At 46.4% G+C, this 17,359-nt stretch overlaps 1 protein-coding gene across 5 annotated transcripts in view; it reads left to right on the top strand.

Annotated features, from left to right (window-relative positions):
* The window catches only part of kansl1b (KAT8 regulatory NSL complex subunit 1b), a 56,565-nt gene that overhangs the window by 35,660 nt on the left and 3,546 nt on the right, over positions 1–17,359 (top strand). For 2 of the 5 annotated variants that reach the window (XM_088906218.1, XM_088906220.1), the window contains 10 exons: positions 10,535–10,676; positions 11,349–11,447; positions 12,516–12,631; positions 12,747–12,942; positions 13,306–13,471; positions 14,222–14,398; positions 15,435–15,641; positions 16,092–16,249; positions 16,732–16,853; positions 17,212–17,269. In XM_088906218.1, the coding sequence (XP_088762344.1) occupies positions 10,535–10,676; positions 11,349–11,447; positions 12,516–12,631; positions 12,747–12,942; positions 13,306–13,471; positions 14,222–14,398; positions 15,435–15,641; positions 16,092–16,249; positions 16,732–16,853; positions 17,212–17,269 (1,441 nt within the window). Of the gene's footprint in view, positions 1–10,534; positions 10,677–11,348; positions 11,448–12,515; positions 12,632–12,746; positions 12,943–13,302; positions 13,472–14,221; positions 14,399–15,434; positions 15,642–16,091; positions 16,250–16,731; positions 16,854–17,211; positions 17,270–17,359 lie in introns of all 5 variants that reach the window. The other 3 variants (XM_088906219.1, XM_088906217.1, XM_088906216.1) reach the window with 3 other exon arrangements.

Genomic DNA, 17,359 nt, shown 5'->3' with positions numbered 1-17,359 from the left:
GATTCCGGAGTGATGCATATAGATTTTCCTTTTTCAACGAAGCTGAATTGTGTGTTTCACCTAGGTTCCTTTTTTTCCCCCAATGTGTGAGCCGCGATTCCCATTCCAGCGAGCGTGTTGAACTGATCCGCAAGCCAGCCGAAATACTGGGAAAACCAGTCGAGACGAGCTGCTGCACGAGCTCTTTTACAGCGCAGCCCTGCTGGTCCTGTCTGCTAGCGCCAGTTGTGTTAGTAGCGTTGCACTTTCCGTGCTGAACGTTGCGATTGTGCAATCACACACAAAGGAAGTTGTTTATGCGTAATTTCCCATAGTCAGCCCCACATCTGGATGTGTTTTGGCGCAGCGCCTCCGATTTTCGCTCCCACACCCATTTTGTAACCAGGTTTATGTAACATCGGCCAGCATCCCGTCTGCACTGCACTGTTGCCCTGGTACCATTAAAGAAATGCATTTCTAAGCCGGAATTTAACTGTAACACCACATCTCGAAAGACTTAGATCCTCTTAGGAGTAGGCTGGAATTAATACAATATTAAATTTATAAACCAGGAAAAAGTTGCTTACAAATCCATTTTCTCCCGAAGTCTTGCAAGATCATGCAGGCTGTTTCTAAGGTCCTCGCAGTGTTTAGACACCAGATATAGTTTACCTACAGAGCTTCTTTTCCTGGCCTTGTTGTATTAAGTGTGATAAAGGAATACCTTTAACTCTGTACGCTTAAAGAGAAAAATGTGCGAAGGGGCTGTTAATGCTGTAGGAATTGAGTTCTTTGAGTTCCTTTTGATACTCCAGTCATTCCTAGTGGAGACCTTGTTTTTACCTATGTCTGATTTAATCAGCTAGAGGCAGAATGGATTGGGTCCTTTGTTTTTTCAAAATCCCGTACCACTAGTCGTACCACTAAATGATTGATTAAGGAAGCGAAAAATCTACTGTACGTTTTAAAGAATTTTATTGTTGGTCTGTCTTTGTAACACTTGATTTCTTTCTTTGTCCCCACATAAACTTTATGCACTAGAAATGTTACTTCCTAGCACATAGAATCTTGTATTACTTCTTAGGCACTATTACATATTAAGGTATTTTATGACACTTTTAAAATACACGTTTTTCACTTGCTGTTATGACTGCAATGTTATTATTTTACAATGTACATCATAATGGATATGTGTGTACATTGTTATTTGTGTTATTTTGGATATGGTGGATTAATGCAACACATAATGCAGTCAGCAGAGTGTATGCTGGTGGGTAATACTGTTCTGTCTTAACTATCTTGTTTTTAATACATTATAGATTACTTTGAACTGAGTTCATTAGGTCAGATTCAGGCTTTGGCACTGTTTCCCCTTACTCCATGATCCTGGAGAAGTGATTTTTTTGTGAACTAATATTTCTGTCGAACTCCTGCTATTTTTGCCGCTGAAGTCACTCAGCGAAGACTTTGTTTCCGATCTCTTTTACTGTAGGATTTGTGTGGTGTACTTGTGGGGGGTACAGGCTGTGCTGTTTGTGCTTTTCAGGATGCCGGTGTTGGGGTACCCTGACAGAGCTCTGGCCATAGAGACTGTACATCCGTGGCCAGTCTTAAATAAGTAGAACACCACATCTACTCATGCACCACTATTCTCCATATCATACAAAACACACGTTTCAAAACATCCATTCTGTAACATGTTGTTCCTATGACTATTGAATTGTCAGGCACAGATTTTTTTTAGTAATAGTTCACTGAAACATGGCGTGAGCAGAATGATATTCTAGCTCTAAATCTGCTGCCACCAGTTGATTTCCTGACGTGGCTACATGCAACAGCCGGCTTTCTCAAAGCAAGGCGGGATTAGAGGCCATCCGTGTGTCCTGGTTCCTGCTCCTTGCTGATATCGTCCTGTGAAATCAGTGGTTTCGCCTTCTGTCTCTGCTGGTTTGGTTTAGCTGCCCCTGAAGTTTGCTTCCAATCGTAGAGCTGCATTTTCTGAAGCGCAGACCTCTATACTCTGTGAGGAATCTAAATGTTAATTGACCTCCCTCAACGTGAGTATGCTTGAGCAACAACAGTCTAGCTTTTGTTAGACATGGTACTGTTTTCACTTTGTTCTTCCTTGCTTTGCTGGTGAGAGAAGTTCCATGTGGGTTGCAGGCGGATGCCTGGCATGCAGATGGAAATTCACTGGAAAATGGCTCTCTGGGCTGATGTGTGTTTACAAAGAAAGTGCATCCAAACCTCATGCAGAAATCATGGCTTGGTTTTCACTGTCTGAGCAACTAGAAGCCCATTTTGTCATTTGCCCGTTTCAGGTCAAGGTTTTGGAGTATGTGGTAGTTTTTCGATCGCGTTAACAGCTTTGCAGTCATTCTGCCATTTCAGTAGGGCTGGTGCAGAGGTTGGAATTGCTGCCTTGCAGCGCTGGGGCCCTGGGGCCCTGGGTTCAGTGCCAGAGCTGGGATGTTTTTGTGCATGGTGTTTGTATGTTCGCTTGGGACTCCTCTGGGTTCTCCGGTTTCTTCCCACAGTCCAAAGACGTGCTGGTGGGTAAGTTGACTTCTGGAAGTATTGTCCCTGGTGTGAATAGTGTTGTGTCTGTTTGCTCTGTAGCGGACTAGTATCCTGCCTTGCGCCCGTTGCTTGCTGGGATAGGCGTTGGCTCCCTCACGACCCTGAATTGGATAAAGTGGTTGGAAAAGGGACGGATGAACACCAGTTCAGTGCAGTGACAACGTGACAATGTGAGAAAGGTTACAAACTATAGCTGGCCATTCGTTAGGCCTTTTGGTGCTTGATTGATTCAAGGATTTCACTCCGCCCTCTTTCTGAACGAAGCCAGGGCTTTGGTTTTGGTGATGTGGCGGGGCGGTTTGTTCCACACCCCTGCATCCCTTTCAGTACAGAGGTTCTCAGTTTTAAAGGGGAGCTGCAATGCTGTTTATATATTTCGGGGGTTAGAAAGAATCGGCACTGATGATGTGGCGCGTCGAACCACAATAAAAGTAAAATGGGCACAGTAACTATTAAAACTTCCAATTTACATCACAAAATAGACAACATTTCTGGGTACGCGCAGCGCCACCTTCAGTGATACAAAACATCCAGTGATGTGAAGAAGCTCGATTGTAAAGAAGTAAATACTAATTACTTGTTAACTCTGCCTGTAGATGTTCACATTGGAATATTTTGCAGTGAAACATCTGGTGCACAACCTGTACTTATTACAGTGACTAGAGAGCAGGAAGGGCTGCTTCACGTCCCAGTTCACACAAGACCAGGGGTTTTGCGACGACAAAAGCTACCATGCAGTACTTTCAAAAGTTCATGATTTTGTGCTCAATTTGGTATTTGTAAAACTTTGCGATACTGTCAGTTTATTCTGTTACCGAGATTTAATCAGCGGCCTAAGAAATTGGGACTGCTGTTATCCTTTTAATTATACTCCCACGTAGTTTGTGCTCATTCCACACCAGCACAGTATACAAACAGCTCTTTCGAGTTGTGAATGACCCTCTGATGGCTTCTGATTCTGGATGCCTTTTCCTTCTGGTTTCACTTGGTCTTCGTACTGTATTTGATACTTATACTGTATTTGACCACAGTATTTAAGTAAGAGGACTATTAGTATCTGAGGTGTAGCCCTGGACTGGTTTACACCATATGTGCCCAATAAATATCTTGTACTTTCTCTTCACAATTTTCTCCTTACCATGCAGTAATTTTTGGTATTCCACAGGGCTCCATTTTGGGACTCTTGGTATTATAAGAATTATATGCTGCTTTTAGTCCAAGTTATTCAACACCAATATATATATATGTTCTTATGCTGATTTATGGTTTCTGTTACTTCAGAACTAATTTTTGTGGGTGTTTTGTCCCATGCCGTGTTGCTGACACAAGTTGTATTTATGAAATCTTCCTATGGTTAAATTCTGTTAGGTCTGAATTTCTGTTAACAGGATCTGGCAAACAACTGCGCACACTGGTTTTCTCCTCACTGCCTTTTGACTTCCAGTATCAGAAATGTGGGTGTTACCATGAATTCTTCCCTCACCTTTCTGCCTCTGAGCTGTTACTAAGGCAGCTTTTCTTTCCATCTGTGCAGCATATCCAATTTAGATCATTATAGCCATTAGTAGGTGTTGGAACGGTTAGTTTGTGCACTTCACCTGAAAATGTGATTGTTGTAATAGACTGATTTGTGGCTTTCCCAACAGAACTTTGAGCTTTGGTATGTTTAGAATGCAGCCTGCTTTTTTTTTTTTGCAAGAACAAGATTTCGCCTGTATTTTGCTAAATGCATTACCATAAAATTTCAGAATTGGTTTCAAAGTTGCCCAACCATGTTGTTGGAGCCAATTCCCTGTTTTTTTTTCCCCCGAGGGGCAGCTGAATGAGATCCTCGGATCAATTGAGTACTTATTACCCAATAGAGAATTGCCTCTGCTGTGTTGTCAGCATTCTTCCTATGACTTCGTTTTCCTGATATGCAGTGCTCTATGGCTTACGTGTCGCACTAAACTCCTGGGTGCCTGCTCGGTGTGACAGGTTCCCACTTCCCCAGATGGAAGGTTTCCTTTCCGCACGCTTTTACACATCTCAAGTTTTCCACTGGGAGTCGGAAGTGATGCTTTCTTCTCCGTCGTGTGGATGCCCATAGAGAACGACCACTGATGATGTCTAGAAGTAAAAGAGCCACTTGTTATTAACAAAAATAAAAAACACCTAGTCGGATTCATGTACGGGTCTTAAACCAGCTTCCCAGCTCATCCTAATAGGTTTGTAAACAGATACCCCCCCCCCTTGTTTTATCAATGGTTGCGAAGCGCCTTGCGCTGCTTCAGAAAGGCGCTGAATAAATGAGATAGTCGTTAACGGGCTTAGATCAAAGCTCATAGCAGCGGTTTACCTGCATGCTGTACACAGACTGTGCCCGGCTCGCTTGGGGGCTCGGCCTGCCCCCCGCAAGAGGGAATTTTCCAGCCCCAGTTTGCGACGTGCGTTAGCAGCGCGTCTCCCAGCCAGCCAGCCGGCAGGAATGGGACCCGCTGTCCTGCGGCCCAGGAAGGGTTATTTAAGGGAACGCGCGTCCGCGGAGGGGGCGCACCACGCTGTCCGGCAGGCAGCGCGCGTTTCCAGTACGGGGAGTGAGGCCGGTGCTGTCCGCTTCCTCCTGGGAGGAGGGAGGAGGAAGCAGCCGCAGGTCTCCGAGATCCGCTGACAGCAGGAAACGTGGTGTAAGTAGTAGTGCCTGCCGGGGGCGGTGGGAGCCCAGGAGCTCGTCTTGTAAAGATGCCGTATTTGTCGAAGTGCCATCTGTCAGCTGAGAGTTTACAGCCCTAGCATGCTTGTTTGTTTTATGTTCCCGTGTGGGGAATACTATTTTTTTAAGGACGGTTCGCTCACTTTGCACTGTGGCCCTGATGTTCAAATGCTCACCTGCAGGACCTGCAGGAAAAGGCGGATTTTTTAGTATTTTAAGATCCTCCCCCTCCCTCTCCGCCAGATCTGCTTGTTCCCTGTTTCTAAGTGGCCGCCTGCTCGCTAGCGCAGGGCACTGGTTAATGGCGCTGCGCTGAAGGTCTGAGCTGTGTCGGTGTGAATTCCTCGCTTCTCTTTGTTCCCTGGAGAGAGCTAAGCCTCTGCCCCTGTCCTCCCTCTCTCTCTTGCTCGTGCTCCGTCTCTCTCTCTCATTCTCCCTCCCTGCCTCTCTCTTACTCTCTCTCTCTCGTTCCCTCTCTCTCTTGCTCGTGCTCTCTCTCTCTCTCTCTCACTCGTACTCCCTCCCTGCCTCTCTCTTACTCTCTCTCTCGTTCCCTCTCTCTCTCTCGTACTCCCTCCCTCCCTCTCTCGCTCGCTCCCTCTCCAGCTGGTTCTGTGCGCCACAGGCTGGTCACATGGTGCAGGGGCGGGCTGTTTGTTTTCATCACATTCAATTCTTTGTTCTCCAGACCCAGCCCAGAGATACGGTTTCCCTTCGGATAAGCCAGCAGTCTGAAAGAGAAGGCAGGCGCGTCGGCGCCCCCTCGGCAAAGTAACCCCCGTCAGGCTAGAAACGAAGTCCGTGTCCCTGGGGATTTGGAGTTCTTTGGCTCCCCTCCTCCCACCTCCTTGTGGCTAAAAGGAGCATTCCCTTTTATCGGAGGGAATAATATAATTCAGTAACTTCTCAAACCAGCAAACCCCCTTCCACACCCCCACCCCCTTCCCCTGTCGTTGTTGTTCTTCTTCTCCGCTGACTTTTCCGTGTTCTCCTGCGTGTGTGTGCGCGTGTGCGCGCGAGTTACGGGAAAGACATGCCTGTAGCGTGTGTATAATTCAGTACTGGGAGTCGGCAGACGTTTTGTGCAAAATGGGTTAAGTTTGATTCCGAAAAAACCTCAAGGGTTTCTTTTTCTTTGTAAAGGCACACGGTTAAAAATAATCCATACACTTATATAGCTCTGGGGGACTGCTCTCCAGCAGTCGGAGTGCGCCAGTCCGCTCCCCACACACCAGCTCTCGGTGGGGAGGAGAGCAGTGATGAAGCCAGTTCAGAGATGGGGTCTGTCCAGTCCTGTGGGTGTTTGTAATCCAAGCCACACACGCCTGGATGATGTGTGTTCCTTCTTTGACTTCTATCGGCAATGCTGTGGGCACGCCGTGGTGTTCACTGGCTTTGGGAATCTATCCCACGTGTGTTTGCACTGGTCAGTCTTGCAGCTGGGACGTCTTTTGAGAGGACAAGAGGATGCGTTCTGAACCCTGCTGGGTTCAGCCTTCACACCGCCGACGTGCTGCAGGAGAGAACTGGCTTCCTGCATGTTTCTGCAAGTGTGAACGGACCCTGTCCAGCGCTGCCTCCAGGCTTTCCTTCATCTTCCTCACTTCTCGCATTGTCTCCTGGTCCCACAGGGATGAAGGTGTGAAGTGAATCCTCTCATCCGTGTTGAGGTGAAAGGTCAGACAACCTGTGACCATGTGGATTTTCTCATGTTTTGTGAAGCACCTCCCTCCTCTTCTAAGGGAATGTGGTTCTTGGGTGCAGTTGGTTTATAAATGTAAATATTACTTGCATGTGTCCATCGAAATTTTGTAATGGCATGAGAAGTGCCTTTACTATAGGGCCTGGTAATGTTCATCATCCAGTAGCCTCTTAGTTTTCATTAAGAGAAATTAAAAAAAAAAATCAAGGTCATATGTTTAAAAAATGGTTGCTGTGCTTACAATATTGCTAGAAATGCGGTAGGTATAGTGATGTGACTTTAACATCTTTATTTAGTCCTCTTCAGCTATATTTTTATTTATTTTATTTTATTCAGCTCTGATTTCAAACCTAGCAAACCAACACATGATCCATATGGCTTCTAGGAACATTGCTGTGGGAGTGACAGTCACAGTTTACCTTCTCACTCACATTTCTGGACATTCTCCATTTAACACAGAGGTCTTCTGTGGACGGCAAAAGTTTACCGCTTTCCTGCTGACACTTTTCTGTTGATGCTGTACTTCAACAGGAGTAGGAACCTAGCAGATTGATTTCTGCCATGATTTGCGGAATAGCTCTTAAAAACACGTCGAACGTCAAAGCACATGTTGAAACTTTTCAGCTAGGCTGTTCGTGTTGGGTGTTATTAATTATACCGATTTCAATTTCTTCCAAGGTCAGACAGCATTGGATTCTACATTTCAGTGTTATGCACGGTGTGGCCATAATGTTTGAAACAATTCACTTCTAAGCTGGTGACCGGTGGATGCAGTAAATTGTGGGTAGTTTTTCTCTTTTCGATGTACTTGTCAAAAAATTGACATACGCTTAAAGTATTTTGCAGATTCAGATTCTCATTAGCTTTGAGCATGTCCCATCATCATCCTGCATCAGTGAGAATCGTACTTGAAACTGCCTTTATCAGCGTCTCAATCGCCTGCATTCCCACTGTAGCGCAGTCTTTTGTGGAAGACGGTGGAACTGCAACATCCTCTGCTATTTTGTTGCCTACCCCTCCCCCCACACAGGCATGCATACCGTGTTTCTGGCCAGCGCACTTTTGCAACCCAAGGCCGGCTTCAAGATGACCTGGGGCGTTGGGATAAAAAAAAATGTTATCAAACCAGCAAAGGGTTCGTGAGAAATAATCATCTAGCAACTGTTCGTTAGCTGAGCAGCACTCTTCATTGTTCTCCAAATGGATCAACTGTTAATAGTGATATAGCGCCCCCTGGATTGCAGTTTCCTCTCCTGGCTTGCTGCTTCCATTTCAGTTTTCCTGCTGTCCTCCTACCTCTGCTTATATGCTGTCCAGGGCTTGGAATTTTGCTTAGGGAAAACCACATTTAAATTTCACTTAAGAGGTGGAATAGCATATTTTGTCTACCTCCCATCTAAACAATTTTGTCCATGCAAAGTGTTACACACAGCTGCAAGGAAAGTATAGATCGCTTTTTTTCCATGTCATATTGTAAGTTTCTTATTTACATATCCCACAGACTAGACCTATGTCAACATAAGGCTTTTTGCTACACATGTTCATTTTAGTATAATTTTTAACTGTTTTATTTTCTGGTCCTGTGTACTTTCATGTCTGGGTCAAAAGCGGATTTGCTTTTAGCTAGAGGAGGATGGAGTCTCTCCTGCACAAATTTAAAGATTATTAGTGTAAATGAAAGGATCAGAAGTTGTTTCCCCTGGGCTGTGGGCTGGATATGCGTCGGGGTGTCTGGGTGATGCCTGCAGGGCCAGTGTCTCAAGGGGGTGTTTGGATGGTGCTCCCTCTTTCACAGACAGGTCAGACCTGGCCGTTACAGCATTGTCCACATTTTTGTATTGAGCACGATGATGCTCTGGAATCTCTCTCAGCTGTTTCCTTCAAGAATCAAATATACCCATGCCTGACGCACGTGTCTTTGAGAACAGGTTGCTCAGTGACACTTTCCTGAAGGGAGATTAATTCTCTGCTCGAGTCAGAATGGAGGATTTTAATACCTCTCCGTTTTGTGTTGGTCACTCCCGATTAAAACAAGTGAGAAAACGGGCGCTATAATATTTTGTTCCATCTGAACCTGGTTGCAGGTTTTCAGTCTTTCCTGTCAGGTCTCAGTTATAGTGGGTCAGGATCTTCGATTACACAGATCAGCCACTGTAATGCGTGTGACTCAATGTGAAGGTGCTCATTTGTGTTCCAAGAAGCTTTCATACTGTCAGTCCTGTGTTTTGTTTCCAGTTTTTCCCCCCAGTAATTGAAATTTCCTTTATCGTGATGTTGTTCCCTCAAAACTGATTATTAGATCAACTTCAGCAACTTAATACCCCATATCTAAGACTCAAGCATTATTGCAATCATCATATCAGTGATTGGAAGCTGGTTTTGTCCTCTCTCAGGGGAGCTGGCATGAGTCCGGGTGTTCTGAATCTATTACAACACAGCAGCTCAGCCCCAGCTTTGAAGGAGGGGGGGGCTCTTTTTTTTTAAAGATGTTGCAATAGTAAACACATTTCCTGTGACTGTGCATTGAATAAGCTGTTAAATTCTGTTCAATTCTTGGATCGGGCTGTTTATCTGAGCAGCCTGTCGGAAAGAGGAGGTAGGCACAGCTAGGTTTTAATTACTCGTCAGAGTGACGTTCAGCGTTTAGGACTTTTGTATTGTTGTATTCTTGTATTAGAGATGCAGCAAGCGAAGTAGCTAATTGTTAGTGACTGTAATTGTGGCTCACTTAAACCACATAGGGCAGATTCCATTAAAAAGGAGAATCCTTTTACAAGTGTGCAAACGCAAGGGAGATTATCAGCATGCAGGAACCTCCTCTGATTTCAGGAGCTTGTGGAAATGTACACAATCCAACTCGGAGCACATCAGCCACGTTGCTGTCTGGGGTATGATACTTAATAGACATTGCAAAAAAGAAACTCAGTGGCATCAAATGGGGACTGAAGACTAAACAGTTTAGATGTCAGGTACAACTTCAGTGCATCTTATCAACATTGAGCAAAATGTGAATTTTAATTAAAAACACAACTGGAAGTCAGTCGTGTAGACTTAAGACCGAGTTTTAACACCTTAGTTCTGTCCCGTCTGAACTGCAGTGACTGCGACGCGTGCAAGTGTAGCATTGGCGAGTTCAGTCAGTGATCTCTTAGCTGATAATTCTGTTTTCAGTGATGAACATTTCAAGAAAAAAAAAATGTGGTAAAAGGAGGAACTGGCTGCCGCCAGATGGCTAAGCTGTGAGTTTGCAGAGACAGGCCTTGAAAAAACATACCTTCCTTGCATTGTGTTTTGCTGTCGCAGAGTGTTTTTTGTTTTAAACCTGGTTGCTTCTTTGCCAGCGCTGAGCCAGACTATACATCGGCTCTGTATCAGTGCAGTTCTGTTGCCCGAGCTCTCCGCGAGGTCGGCCGGTTGAGTCCATCGTTGCAGTGTGGTTGTGAGTCGAAGGTGTTGAGCGTGGAGGCGAGAGTCCTGTTTGTGTAGCCATTGCAGCACGTTGCGTCCTGCCTGGGTCAGGCTGTGCGGGGGTGAGTGGCGTCAGCCAGAGGTGCTGATCACCTGTTCTCTTCTCTTCGCAGGTGGAGGAGGGCGGAAGGAAGATACGCCGTCGAGAGGGCCTCCATTGTGAGTCACTGGAACTGGCTGCAGGCTCACATTTCCGACCTGGAGTATCGGATCCGTCAGCAAACTGATATCTACAGGCAGATCCGTGCAAACAAGGTCAGTAAAGGAGAGAGGTGCACTGCTCTGTGTACCTTTTCTTCGGACAGTGGGTTAAATGGCACCTTACCATCCCAGTTAACATTGCGTTGTAGTGTGGTGCAGAGGTTTTGGAAGAGGTAGGAAGTTTTACCAGCTCCCTTACGGTTCCAGTTGCACTCTTGAAAATCTGATAGTATACAGATTTATTCCTCGCAATAGTGACAGAAGATTCACGCCACAGGAATTATTTAAAAAATGCACAATCAAACATTTCTGCAAACCAGCATATCAAAGACCTTTCAGGTATAATTTAACGGAATTGCTTTCCAGTCCCCTTCAAGTTGTATTTCACTTCACATTCATGGATAGAAAGTCTCCTGTGATTTTGTGAAGTCTGTAAAGCTCTGAAATAGATTAAAAAAGCTAAGTAAGTAAAAGCCCATCACAGTTTTTATAGTCCCAGTTTATCATATTGCTTTCATCATGCACAGTGTCATTCAACCATCTCTGGCTTGGAATATTGTGCCCCCAAATTAAACACTTGCTAGGCCACTAGAATGGTCTGAAACTGGAAATGAGGCAGAGGATGATGGATAGTGTCATAGTTGCTTTGCAAGTGGTCACACACCCATACCTTTCTGTGTTAAACTGAGCTGGGCGGAGCTTCATCAGTGTGTCTCATGTTGGCAGGGCATGATAGTCCTGGGAGACTCCGCCCCCTGTGACATCACCGCCGAGGATGGTCTGGAGGTGAAACTGGAGCCCTCCGCCTGCAGCCACCTCATACAGGTAAGACGAAGCTGTTCCGGGATGGTGCTGGGTGAAGCAGGCGGCCTTCTGAGCAGCTGCAGAGTGCCTGGTGGCAGAGCCAGTCCAGCCATGTTGGGTTCCAGCACCTGCAGCCTGTCACAAATGATCTCTGAGGAAAGTCTGGCAGACATCAAAACCTACAAAGCATTGCCCACTGAGCTGTTCTTGCCATGGAGATGCATGACCTGATCTGGTTTGCATTGATCTTGCAGATTGCTTACAATCCCAAGACAGAGCAGGACAGATATTTTAAAAGTAAAGGGTCATATTAGATCCATAGGTGGACTTCCTGAGTGTTTGTGTTGTCCATTTTCATTGTAATTATTGCTGCATTTCATGAATTTGTATCAGCTTTGTATCAGTGGAGTTGAAATGTGATCAGGTGTGTAGTCTTAGAGCCCAATTAATTTAAGAGGTTTGTCTGACTGTGTGTTTTGAGGTCCGCAATGTGGAGAGCAAGAGCAGACCAATAGCTAATGTCAGTATGTAGGGTAGTTTGGCCATATTCCCCTACTCTTGCAGTCTGGATAACATGTCTGCAAAAACATGTTGGTTTCTGGTGGACAGTTTGATCCAGTTTGTCCATGTACATGAAGGAAGATATTAAAGTACATGTGGGTCTTCAAGACGTTTTTTTGTGTAAATAAACCCAGACCGCTTCTCTATTGTACACTTCAAGATGACTGACAACCACATCCTTAGTTTCAGTGATCTGAAAGGGGAAATTCCAGCACAGAATCTACTGGTGCTTAAATTCCCCTATTGGACAAGTTCTACACAGCACCTGCAGCCCCAGTCTGGCCCTCTGCCTGTCCCATAGAGGCTGCAAACTAGAATTATTCACTGAATCAAACAGTTTCTCCTGGTAATGGGGGCGAGTTGTGGGCGGAAGTCGGGACAGTGCTGGTCTTTGTTTTCGGTTGGACAGAGTTAAGTTTTTCCACCTGGCGCGACCCAGGAATTCTCTTGTATTTGGACACCTTTCCCCATGTCTGGGCAGCTGACAGGAGGCATCAGGGATCTCTAATCGCCGTGGCTGTTTTGCAGGACAACCGCACTTCGGACTCGTCGGAGAGCCTGGCCCCTCCACACAGCCCCTCTGCCGACGGCGCCCCCCGGAAGGGCTGTGCCCCTGCCCGGCCCGTCAATGGAGTCATCAACAGGTAGGACACGCGTTTCATTGTGCTGATAACGCAGCGTCCCGGAGAGGGTTTAGCGTGTTGTTGCCGTGCGGCCCGTGACCACCTTGACGTGACTCTTGCGACCTCTCGCCCGTAGTCTCCACCGCGGCCTGCCCGACGCGGGGTCGCCCGACAGCTCCGACACGGAGGAGCTGACGGGCAAAAAGCAGCGCCTGAACCCGCTCCCCTCGCCTGCCGACAGCACGTGTGTGGCCGCGCGGACACGCCCCGTCCTCACCTACAAGAAGCGGCGGCTCGTCAGGCCCAGTGCCGTCGCCAACCTGAACCGTAAGGTGAGAGAGCCGAGCCGTTGAAGTGTCCTGGTGGCTTTCGGACAGATCCTCGCCTTCAGGGCTCTTTCCCATGCATCCCCAGTCTGCACGCCTGGCAGTGGTTTTTACAGCCCCTAAAAAGTTCCATAAAGCAACTTAATAGCGCGAGTGGTGTTGATGTAGTGGGTTTGGTGCAGAATAGATCTGGCACGTTGTTCATCCTGCAGTCACTGAAACCGGCTGTGACGGGATTGGTTGCCAAAACGTATTTTGCACCTTTTCGATTCTAACGAGGATGAGAAAAGGTGGGGGGGCTCACAGATCCCCGGAAACGGGGCCTGGTCTTTCTGGGAGTCGCGCTCACCCCTGGTCTCCGGTTAGCAGGTCCAGCGGAGCGCGGGGCCGCGCTGCAGCTGTGACGTCAATCCGCAGTGCGTCATCTGCGGCAGCCGCGTGTCGCCGTCCCCGGAGGTCCAGTACGAAGCCCCGCTGCTGGAAAGACTGTCCCTGTTCGACCCCTGTGTCCACCCCATCCTCTCCTTCTCCGATGGTAAGCACCTGTGCACCATGTCTTTACTAACATGAACTCTCTCCGTAGTCTATAAATGTGCTTCAGGCGGAAAAGATCAGGCATTCGGAGTCCTTCTAGTATGTCATTATCATGAGCAGTTCTCAGCATTTTCTTAGCTCACTGTATCGCTACCTTTCAGTCAAATCAGGTTTTGCTGAAAAAAAGACTAAAAACTCCTTTTTTCGCTATGGAAAGGGAGCGATCTTCATGCCCTTGATTTACGGAAACAGTTTAGATCAAATCGGTATTGAACATTATTGTAAAAAGTAAAAATGGTTACTTAAGAGAGTTGGGCAGGAAAAAAAATTGGGCAGAAAAATTCACGTTTAGGTTTGCCTCTCATTGACACCTTTGGATTTCTTAATGACTGAGGGATGTGTAGAATTCTAATTCAAGGAAAAGTGGAGGCAAAAAATAAGGCTTGATCTTGGGACAGTGTTTAAAATTCTGGCATAGGGCACCATCTAGTGGAGCTCCAGGGAAAGTTCAGATTGTTAAAAATGATGTTTCATTTTTAATATAATTTCTACTCACTTTCTACAAAGACAGTAACAATATCCAAATTGCAAAATGAATCGACGGAATGTGAAACTGGAATGTGGCAGAGGAAGATAGTATAATAGATAATATGTGTAATAAATAAGTATAATAAATAGTGTTGTAGCTGTCTGCCTAAATTGACTAACAGAATTTAAATAAGCTCAATACCCTGACTCCCTCTGGTTCCAGATGTGTCCATGAACCTGCACTTCCAGAGGGTGATGAAGTCACACTGGCAGAACAAGCCTCTGGAGAAAATCAAGCCCCTGAAGAAGCTCTCCCTAAAACACAAAATATCCCTGTCGGGTCGCCTGCCGGACTCCACTTCCAAAGACAAACACAAGCTGACAAACTCCCTGCTTGCAAGTAAGTCGTGACCTTCTTACAGTGTTTCATTTTTTCCAGCTCCCTCTGTTTCCATGAAGTCTTGAGTTAATGCAAGTTTGTAATATTGGAAAGCCCTTTGCAGAATCCTGACATGAACACACAGTGTTACCGGTGCGTCTGCATTAAAGGAGAACTGCAGCACTATTTTTGTATTTAATTTCATACCATGGTAAAAGTACAAATGTGCAGAGTATCTTGTAGCGGGCGGTGTGGTGGCTCTGTGGCTACGGATCTGCACCTGTGGTTGGAGGGTTGTCGGTTCGAATCCCGCGGCCAGCAGAGGAGTTGTACTCCGCTGGGCTCCTGAGCAAGGCCCTTCACCCCAGCTGCTCCAGGGGCGCCGTATAAATGGCCGACCCTGCGCTCTGACCCCCAGCTTCTCTCCCTGTCTGTGTGTCTCATGGAGAGCAAGCTGGGGTATGCGAAAAGACAAATTCCTAATGCAAAAAAATTGTATATGGCCACTAAAGTGATCTTATCTAAAACCTCCAATTTACACCAGTTTTGGTTGCATTTACAGTAATTTAATTTACTGTAAACAAGCAGGCATATGAATACATCTCTATTAATCCAATAAAATTATTGCTCTGGATTTCAAGAGCCGACAAATACTACTTGTTAGTAGTGAAATGTCTGCTTCGCAACCTGCAGTTATTCACTCATACATTTACGTTACATTAGTCACTACAGTGACTAGTGAGGAGGAAGGGCCAGCTTGCATCACAGTGCCATTCATGGGAACCCGCTCTCGCCCGTGGCGAGACCAGCGGTTTGCAGTTACTTACAGCACTTTCAGAAAGTTCACTATTTTGTGACTAATTTGACATTTCAAAAACTTTTCTGTTATATGGTCAATGAATTCGTTTTGTTACCGTGATTTAATATCCAGTCTGAGAAACGGGGGGCTGAAGTTCCCCTTTTAATGCCACAGCTCTTCCAAGACCGTTCGCCAGCGCAGCGTTCCGTCTTCCGGGCGAGGAGGCGCTGATCCGTTTCCCCCCTTCCCGCTCCCCAGGGCTTTCGCACCACAAGGTCCGACCCGACAAGCTTCACCGGCAGCAGCAGCAGCAGCAGCAGCAGCAGCAGCTGGACGAGCTGCTGAGCATGTCGAAGCTGGAGAGGACGCCCGCGGAGCGCGCCCCGGCCCTCACCCCCACCGCCTACGACAAAAGCAGCCACAGCAGGAAGAGGCAGCGAGAGCACTCCCTCGAGAGGACAGACAGTGAGTAGGCCCTGCTGCACCTGCCCCCGGCTAGCTCACACGTGGAGATCCTGATGAGTGATGATGAGACGTAGTGGCAGCTCCGGAGTAGTTACTTACAGGAAAATGTCTTGGGGGGGGGGGGGGGGGCAGGTGTATGAAAGGTGGTCCGGTTCTCCTGAGATTAACGCTACCAACCATCCACCATCCAGGTGGGGCTGCACATTGGTGGTGGTGTAGGGGAGTCTCCATTACCCGTAAAGCGCTTTGAGTGGAGTGTCCAGAAAAGCGCTATATAAGTGTAAGCAATTATTATTATAGCTGTTTTTTCTTGTCCTAAAAATGTTGCCACAAGCTTGCGGTGTAAAGCCTCATATGGGATGATGCACTGCTTGGAAACTGCCTGGTTACAGTACCCTAGCCACTTTTAACCTGGTCTTTTTGTTTCGTTTTTGTCCCGTTCCTTCCCAGCAACTCCCAAGATTTTCCTGGACACAGGAAGCCCGTGCTCCACCTCCCTGGCGAGCCTGCACACCCCTGCCCACAGTCCCTTGATGAGGCAGCTGTCCACCTCCTCGGAGAGCTCCACACCCCTTGCTCCCAACAGTCAGAGTGCCAGCAGTACCCCAGTAAGCACAGGGCACCGGCGCCCCTTCTGAGTAATGAGGCCCTGCTCAGTGCAAAGGCCTCTTCTCACTCTTGTTTTGCCAGTGTTGATGAGTTATTGGGTGATTAAAAAAACATGCTAATTTAATCCTTGCAGGTACACTTCCAGCAGAGCCTCACACACAGACGGGCACTGTACTTTCACAGATATCTCTGGTCTGATCTATGTGTCATGCTTGGGTTCTGCACAATACGAGCTAGTGATTTTTTTTTCTCCCATTTTTCATTGGCTGATATATCAGCAGTTTAATTCCAATTTCTTATATGCTCCTCTTTTGTGTTTGAACGGGGTTTGTTCATCCTGTCATCCAAAATATTGATCATTTAAACATGTCTTTTTTTAATGCTTACTAGACAGCACGCACACAGTTGATTTAAACATAACCAGTATACCTCCAGCGTTCGTTACCATGATTTTTACCTTTTCTTTGCTGTGTTTTCCTAGCAGCCAGTGCGAAGGCGAAGAGGCGAGAGTTCCTTCGACATCAACAACATCGTGATTCCAATGTCTGTCGCGGCCACAACTCGAGTCGAGAAGCTCCAGTACAAAGAAATCCTGACGCCCAGGTAAAGCGCTGTACACGATCTGGGGCACAGTTAGCTTTGCAGCTTTAAAATCCAGCTGAAGACGTTTCAGTCTCCAGGATTATAGCATTGAGCATTTACAGATACAGCTAGGTAGATGATCTTTCTCATCCGAGATGCTTTCTATTTTGAGACAGCTGCTTGTGCATTTTTATTTGAATAAAATAACTTCAGATTTCTCAGATTAAAGATGATGATTTTACAAGGCAGCGTGTACTTTACAGTTTCTGCTCAGTGCTACGTAACGCATTTCATTGTATTAGTTTTGATGTCAGTGTTAATGTTTAAATGCTTAAAATTGATCAATTTGTGAACATACTTGATCTTCAATCTTTTCCAGTTGGAGAGAAGTGGATATTTGTGCACAGCCAATAGCCGAGGAGGATGATAGTGTTGAGGTATGCGCTTTCCAAACACATGTGCAATGACGTGCACGTCCTGTAGTTCTCTGCGTGAAGAGCGAAGATTGAGGGTTAAGGGCCCGGCGC

Source organism: Atractosteus spatula, chromosome 26, assembly GCF_055471065.1.
Source record: "Atractosteus spatula isolate fAtrSpa1 chromosome 26, fAtrSpa1.hap1, whole genome shotgun sequence".
Lineage (NCBI taxonomy): Eukaryota > Metazoa > Chordata > Actinopteri > Semionotiformes > Lepisosteidae > Atractosteus > Atractosteus spatula.
The sequence above is the reverse complement of the archived record's forward strand: the minus strand, read 5'-3'. Positions and strand labels throughout refer to the sequence as shown.